The 8,561-nt window shown below is 33.8% G+C and overlaps 1 protein-coding gene across 2 annotated transcripts in view; it reads left to right on the plus strand.

Annotated features, from left to right (window-relative positions):
* LOC129231438 (uncharacterized) overlaps nt 1–8,158 on the plus strand; it is a 181,034-nt gene extending 172,876 nt beyond the window's left edge. For both annotated transcript variants that reach the window (XM_054865754.1, XM_054865753.1), the window contains one exon: nt 7,680–8,158. In XM_054865754.1, coding sequence (XP_054721729.1) covers nt 7,680–7,878 — 199 coding nt within the window. In that variant the 3' untranslated portion in view covers nt 7,879–8,158. The remainder of the gene's footprint in view (nt 1–7,679) is intronic.
* The last annotated feature ends 403 nt before the right edge of the window (nt 8,159–8,561 follow it).

Below are 8,561 nucleotides of genomic sequence, written 5' to 3' on the forward strand. Positions count from 1 at the left end.
TTTTCTAAGTTTTCTCTGAAGGGGGGGGGGGAGTTCAGAGGCACGGGCTGGCTTTAAGCAAGGGAGATGAATGAATTCATCATATAGATTCCAGGACAATTTTAAAGAAAGTTAATGAATTTTATTGATGAGAATTGACTTCAATTCCCCATGTCATGGCCCGTCCACACTGAGGTAACTCCCAATGGGAGCGAGTGTCTGGATTCCGTAATTTTCCAAGAGTAACAAACAAATAAAATTCTTTCTGCATGCTTGCAAGTCCTTCTTAGCAGTGGCTATGGTTGCGATTATTATTTTGGTACTTTTTTGGTGAGACGAAAAATGTGCCTTAGTTACTTAGATGACTTAGGTTATCTCTAAAGGTTTTAGTAAATTGATTGTTTTGAATCTGGGAGGTTTCGGAATTCTTCAGAAAAATTTCAGGATAATTTTAAGATGGTTTCTGACTTTAAGTGGAAAATGTTCCTATATTTTGAAAGAAATGTTACTGGTAGAAATTTGGCTATTCGCCGCCCATTTTTTTTTTCAGGACGCTTCCTAATTGTTTTTCCAGTGTTGAATAAAATCAGAACATCGCGGAAGTCACGTAAACAAAGAAAACAACATTCATCAATCTCGGACATAATTTAAACCAAGACATTGGAACCAAAACTCCATCCAAAACAAAACTGTGCATTCAAAACAATGTTAATTTTCGAGTGTCTAACACATATCACGATGCATGTCGCAAATGGTATTTGTCGGTCGCACAAAGTCATTGGGAGTTGACACTTTCTAATGCAGGTTTGACATAACGAGAAACAGTATTCGTCAACTGTGTTTAAAACCATTTTGACGACATAATATCCAACACAATCATCATTTCTGTGGAGAAACTATATAAATCTTACGTTTGAAGACCTATTTTATGAAGTTTAACAAACACACAAATGTCCAAATCCAGATTTTACACCAGAGATGAATATGAAGCTTTAGTTTTAACTGAAGATTTTTGCATTTTAATTTCAAATTTGCCACTTAGTCATTACGGTATGCCGTCACTTGATCGTTGGGCCACCGACTTTGTTAACACTGGTTTGCAACGAAAAAAAAAAAAAAATCCAATGACGCTGTCTTAGCTACAATTATTGCGAATAATGAGTCATTACTGACGGCTGAAAAAAATGCTGACCGTTTATGCTGAACAAGGCTACACTGTTGTCGATGAAAACAAAGCCGTTAACATTCCAACTGAATTTTTAAATTGCCTGGATACACCAGGAATGCGATTACATGATTTTCGGTTGAAAATTGACTCAGCAATTTATTCTTTTTCGTGATTTAAACCCACCTAGATTATGCAACGGAGCACGTTTCTTTATCAAAAATCAACAATTTTAAAAGGAAATTTTAAAGGAGAAATTTGTATGTTGCCACGTAATCTATTCATTAACGTCAAAATTTTCAAACACATTTGGAAGGCTTTAACTTCCAATTCGTTTAGCTTTTACAAAGACCATAAATAGATATCAAGACCAAAGAATGTCTACTTTCGGTTTGGACTTTAAACATAAATGTTTCTCTCATGGGCAACCATATATCGCATACTCACAAGTGGGATAGTTATCATACTTTTCGTATTAGCAAAAGACAGGTTAAGTAAGAAGCCGAAGTGATACTTGCAGAACTTATTAAGCGTAAGTATAGTGCTTTTGCATAGAAAATTTAGTTAGTACTTACTGAATTCAATAAGTACTTTCTTCAGCCTGCACAGTAAAAAAAATATCCGAAACGTTACTGGGTAAAAATTCTCGATAATTGCTTGCAATTCTGGCTAATTTTTGGCTATGTTTGCATTACAGCTTATGGAAGTTCCTTAATAAATCAGAAAGGTGGTTTATACCTATCTAAGTTTACACTAAAGTTCCAGAAACACGACTATTTTCAAACGGGAAGATCTTTGAATTTTTTCCGGAGGCTTCCGAGATAATTTCAGGAAGGCTACTGAATTTTATCGGAAAACGTTCCTGGTTTTCGCAAGACATATTCCTGGCAGAAATGGGCCACATCAGCTGCCCATTATTTTTCAGGAACATTTATGAATCGTTTTTACATTAAAACACGCCCATTATCAATCTCATATGTTTTAAAATCGGCTATACTATTTTTAGCTCTATTAAAAATATTAATTTGGTTCTAGCAAAATAATGAGTTAAAGATTATTTTAATTCAACTATTTCGCCACAGCAACGCGTATCTGGGTCAGCTAGTTATACTGTAAAAAGATACGGTAGAAAAAAGAGAACGCTGTGGCTAGTTGTACTGAGTAAAAAGAACAAATTGCACGCAGTTGGGTCCGAACCTGCGCCATCGTTTTTCGGGACGGCTTCGTTATCCACTACAATTTGTGGGCACAGTAAGTGAACGGGGATGGAGAAATATATGGCTCTCACCGTAAGTCACGTGGTGTACAAATTGGCGTTAAAATCGCATTCTTTTTCACGCACTATTTACGGTAAACGATTTCGGTACTGCAAATACTCCGTTTTACCGTAAAAGTTACCTGAAATTGTTCCTAATTTTTAACAGTATGAGGCGTTTGGTAGTTACTTGTAATTCTGTTTCAGTTATAGCCATGGCTTCAGTAATGCTTTTGTACATTTCTTGGCAAATTAAGAAGGCGCCAAGCTTTTTTCTTAAAATCTACTTTAGTTTCATTTGAAGGTTCCAAAAACATGACTGGCTTTAACCGGTGAGATTTCTGTATTATTTAGAAGTATTAGGTAACATTGCTGACTTTTAGCGTAAAAACGTTCCTGTTTTTGGCAAGATGTGTTACTGCCAGAAATTGAGCACATTAACTGGCCGTTATTTTCCAGGAACATTTCTGAATTCGTTTCACAGTGAACGCATCGCACCCCGGCAAGGAAAGTGACAAAACTCTAAAAAGGCATCATTGGAGAAAATCAAAGTATTACGTAATACTGGTAATAAATTATTTGGTTTCAATATTAGAAAAAAATACGAGGTTAAAAAAAATGAGGTGATTTTTACTGTGTAGCTTTTGTTTTTTTATATTAATAATGCATACTTAAAATTCAAAAATGGTTCTTCAAATTATGAAATTTTAATGATGTGTCACTATATCGTTTTTACGCTACCGAGCACCAGTAATATAAACTGACTTAGAACGGGTTTTATGGCAAGAACGATCATTAAATTTATATTTTTAAGCAATAGTTGGTACGTTTTTCCTAAATTTTGAGTTTTGTCTCTTTTATATCCGGGTATGATAGCATTTTTACTACACAAACACATACACATGCTAATAAAATCAGTGTTAAAAAATAAACTTCATAAAAAAAAAGCGTAATCGATACGGCATTCGTCTTTAACCGATTAAGGAAGCAGCGCTGAGGGGTTGCCGAGTTTTGAATTTGGTAAGAATAGAGGTATAAACTTTGCCGCATAAGAAGATGAGTAGATGTATTCTTACAGCGGTCGAAACACGGGGAATGGAAATCCGAGGCGCGCGTTGGATCACCTGTTGAACAAGCTTAACCGTTTACCCGCCAATGTTCCAAAAATGGAACATCATATTTAAGTGAAAATTTTCCCAAGAAATAACGTTAAAATAAACAAGTTTTTTTTAACACAGTTTAGTCTTATTTCAAAGTATTTTTTGATTTCCTGCTTGATTGTTTATATGTTTTCAATTATTTATTGCGATTTTTCAAAGATGAGTGTTTTTTTAGCTTTTTGCAACTTTTTCTTATAAAATTTACCAAAAATTGTTTTTTTTTCAGAAAATGTGATGATATTTATTATTGTTGTGAAAAATACTTCAATGTATGATTTTAAAATGCTTGTAGAAATGTACAATGATATTTCCGAAAGGTGTACCCCTTCAAAATAGCATGTTCCAATTTTGGAACATTGGCGCTTTTAGGGAGTCAAATTTCCAAGAAGTAAATCGTTCGACTTCCAAGGGGAAATGTCATTTTTCGTAATATATGCTTCTTTTTTTTTTCTCATTTTGAATGTACTCTGATGTAGATGTTGGCAAAACCAAGTAAGTTTATATTTTGAAAGGATATGACGTTTCGTTAGCAAAGAAAATAATAACAGTCTTCTGTTTGACGGACTATATGGCTCCGAATCCACACCTGCTCGGACAGCTTCATTGTCACGTAATAATAAAAAATAATATTAGTGAGAGTTTTATTCTTCATATTTTAAATGCAGTTCAATAATTTGCTAGCTTTGTTTTCGGGCGAAACGAAATTCTGTTTGACGTATACCAACTGTTCATGAATGTTAAAAAATGTCTACAAGATTTCTTACTGTAGAACAAGCTGTGGCTTATTTAGAGACATTGTCAGATTCGGATTTGTCAGATGTAGATATATGCCAATTACCCCCTGATGAACTAGGCAATATCACTGAGGAAGAATAGATGTTGACAGAGATGAAATCCTACAATTTTTTGGTTTGTTGCTATTGAGTGGGTACCATTCTGTTCCTTCTGAAGATATGTATTGGAGCAGTGCAGAAGATACATCTGTGCCAATTGTACTAACAGTTATGCCTCAAAATCGTTTTCGAAAAATAAAAAACAACTTTCATTTGATGGACAACCATGAATTAAAACAAAATGACAAACTAAGAAAAGTTTTCCTTATTTACGAAGAATTGTGAAAAAACCCTCAACAATTTGGTGTATTTCATGAAAAATTAAGCATAGATGAATCTATGGTTCCCTACTACGGTCGGCATTCATGTAAAATGTTTATTAGATGAAAACCAATAAGATTCGGCTTCAAAATTTGGATGCTGTGCTCTTCAAGTGGATACCCATATTCCATGGAGATTTATTCAGGCAAAAAAGAAGGATCCCCTGATCTGCAATTAGGATCCAGAGTTGTAAATGATCTATTATCAGTTTTGACTGACACGTCTAAGCATGAAGTATACTTTGATAACTTTTTTACATCATATGACTTAATTTCTCAGCTATCAAAAAAAAAGTGTACGAGCAACAGGAACAATTCGTGAAAACCGAACTGGCCATTGTCCACGGAAATCCAAAAAAGCCCTTTCTAAAGAAGATCGCGGAAATTTTGACTATCGATCTGATGGATCAGTGTACATGTGCAGCTGGAAAGATAATGCAGTGGTTACAGTAGCATCTAATTGTTATACACATGAGACACTTGCATCTGTAAAATGTTACTCAAATGCGCAGAAATGCAAGATAGATGTGCCACAACCTCATCTTATCAAGAGATACAATGAAAGAATGGGGGGTGTGGACGTCTTGGATAAACTTTTAGGGAGCTACAGACCTCATTTGAGGAGTAAAAAATGGTGGTGGAATCTTTTTAGTAATGCGCTGAATATTTCAGTTGTAGCTAGTTGGTTACTTCATTGTGATTTACACGAAGTCAAGATGAAGCATTTAGAGTTCCGAAGAGAAATAACAACTCACCTCCTAAGAAGAAAAGTACGAGTGGAAAGTCCTCCAGGGCCTCGTTGTCATTTACATAAACGGTCAAGAATGTCTGACGGACATTATATTGTATCTGCATCCCAAGGACGTTGCGCGGTGTGCAAAAAAAAATACGACTAAGAAATGTTTCCATTGCGACAAACGACTTCACCAGCAACGCTTCCTTTCATATGATGGGCATTAGATATTTCAGTATTGGATTTTCTGAATTCTGATATGTACACAAATGCAACTTAAAATATTATTTTTTCCGCAATAAAGTATGCTAAGATAAAAACCGCATTCAAAACCTCTTAGTTTAAAAAAATTCTCTGAAAAAAAAAACTTCATGCAAAACGCCAATGTTCCAAAAATGGAACACACTGAAAATCATAGTAAAAAATTTTTTTCTGGAAATTTTATTTTATTTCTGTATTTACTAGACATAAATAGACATAATTTCAAAAAATTACTCAAATTTGATCATCCGTCAATAGTTCGGCGGTTAAACGGTTAACATTGTCATCGGTGGTTGCCGTACGTGGTCGCCCTTCCTTTCCAGAGCTGTCAACCATCACTCTCCTAGTTCGTTGAATTTTTTTAAACAGCTCCCGTATTATATTGCTTTTTGGTCCTTTGGTAATGTTAAAATTCTGCTGAACAATTCTCCTTGTCGAAACAACACACTGTTCTAGGCGGTGAATTTCGAACACCAGAAAAATCTTTTGGCCGAATGAATAAACCATTTATTCCTGCAATTTAAAAAATTCGAAGATTTTTGAAAAGACGACTTACAACATGGTCAACAAACAGACAGCGTTTCCTTTTATACTTTTTAAACTGCCGCAGATCCATCTACTGTCGAACATTGTAACTATTTTTTTTATGTTTGTATGTAAGAAAATTTACTCTTGTCCTAATCATGTTGCAACAAACCGCGTCTTTCTTTCTCTACCCGTTTAGTTTTATCTTAATTTTTAAAAGTGATCGGTCACTTTTGGTTCACCCTGTATCTGAAATATAATATTTCATTACATTACAGAGTCTAAAAAAAATAAAGCTATATTGGAGCATTTGTGTTTTAATTTCAAGTCGTTCAGTCATTTTCATCTAGATCGTCAAACCATACTGCGCAGCAGACATGATGTGCGTTAGAACAATTTTAAGCATTAATTACTGTTGCAAGACATACAGCGATAAGCAAGTTAATCGATTACCGATTAAAGGGTAAAAGATAACCGGCTGATGTGATTAACTATAATTAAAAATATTTTCAATACTACATATTTTTTATAATTGATTTACATTTTGAATTTCAGGATAAGGTTACTTAATTTTGTGGCGCTGATTTTTTTTTCATTTTAATGTTTTTTTTTTAAATATAATATTTAAAAATTTATTTAAATTCAGAAAATCATTTTTTTATTATCCTTATATATTATTTCTGTAGCCTGGTTTTCACTCCTGCGCGAGATCTTCCTGAATTCTTGATTGATTTCTTTTATTGACATCTCATTTTAAAACTTATCGTAAGTCGACAAGAACGCTTCCGGCCTTGGAGGTCAGAGTGACGCGTTCGCTTCGAACGGCCTCCAAAGGTTGAAAATGATGAAAATGATCTCTTAACAACAATGAAATATCAAAATTATGTAGAGTACTTTATCTCTGTAAAAGTATCACTTTATGTGTGTTTTTAGGGTTTAAAGTCGTCGAATAAGAACGCGTGTTTCTTTTTATCACATTCCATTATTTACTAATATATAGAAATAAAATTATAAAACATTTTAATTAATCCCTGTAGACTTCACTTTTGATACAGGATGTTGGGATCCTACATCAAAGATTTGCTGTTCCCAAAACAGTAAGCACTGCGTTTTTCAAAGTGTACACATATAGTGTTTTACATTTTTTGTTACTTATTACAAATGACTTTGGTTTATACACTTCTTCTAAATGAAATAAAGCTACTATATAATCTTCTAATTGAAATAAAGCACATTGTATATTTGTGATGGCCCTTCGTTTCAGAAAATACTACTCCTAAATTACTAAGAATTTCGTTCTACATTTACTTAACTTTCTTCTCGAAACTGATATTCCTCAACTTTGTAGTTGTTATTAAAAAAAAAAACATTTCTGAATGTGTTTTCCATGAGAAAGAAATATGTTTTATGTTTCATATTTACCAGATGCATTGTTTTATTTCTTTTAGACGAGAGATCATGGCATTGCAAACAGAAAATTATAGCTTGGAACGGCAACTCTTCAGCTACCAAAAGTCAATCTCTATGGTTAATTCAAGAGGACAAACTGGAGACGAACTGCCCAATGAAGAACCAGAGGCCAACAACTTCTATGAAAGAAGGACTCTACCACAAGGAGAAAGCTTCCCAGACGCCAAATACATTTGAGTTGGAATGCAGCTCTTTACGAAAAGTGCCTAAGCCAACAATTGCTGATGTAATTTTTGGGAACCCATTTTTAAGAACAAATATTTAAGCAATTTTTCCGCTGTTTGAGAGGTTACTTATGTGGTTATACATATATATATATATACATTCATATATATCTGTATATCTGTGCTGATCAATTTTTGAAGCAATGTGCTTCTTTTTTGCTAACTTGCTGTATCATAAATCACTGCTTACCTCTAATAAGAGGATATTCTCCTTACATTTCAATAAAATCCTATTTCCCTACTAAGTCTGTGTTACAATTTTAACTTTAAAAATATCGGTCACTGACAATACCCACGTGGCTGTGATCGAGTTAGAAGGTTATAACAAAAGCTCTTAAAGCGTACATAACTTTCCTTCCTGTTCTGGAATAAGTAAAAAAATGTTTTGTTTAATACATTTTGTACACACAATTTCACCTAAACTCCAAGTTTTTTCCGTTAAGTATTATAAAGTCCTACTATAGCGACTTCATCTTCCTTTCAAAAATACTACTTTAAGTGAAAAAAGCATCAGATTTAAATATTTATTTAAATCATTCTTGAGAAACCATCGTAACTAATCGTTTAAAGCTGAGAAATAAGATAGTACCATGCAGCAATTCAATCCGAATTTAAATGCCAGTGAAAAAAAATGGA

This window comes from Uloborus diversus, chromosome 10 (assembly GCF_026930045.1).
Source record: "Uloborus diversus isolate 005 chromosome 10, Udiv.v.3.1, whole genome shotgun sequence".
In the NCBI taxonomy this organism is placed as follows: Eukaryota; Metazoa; Arthropoda; class Arachnida; order Araneae; family Uloboridae; genus Uloborus; species Uloborus diversus.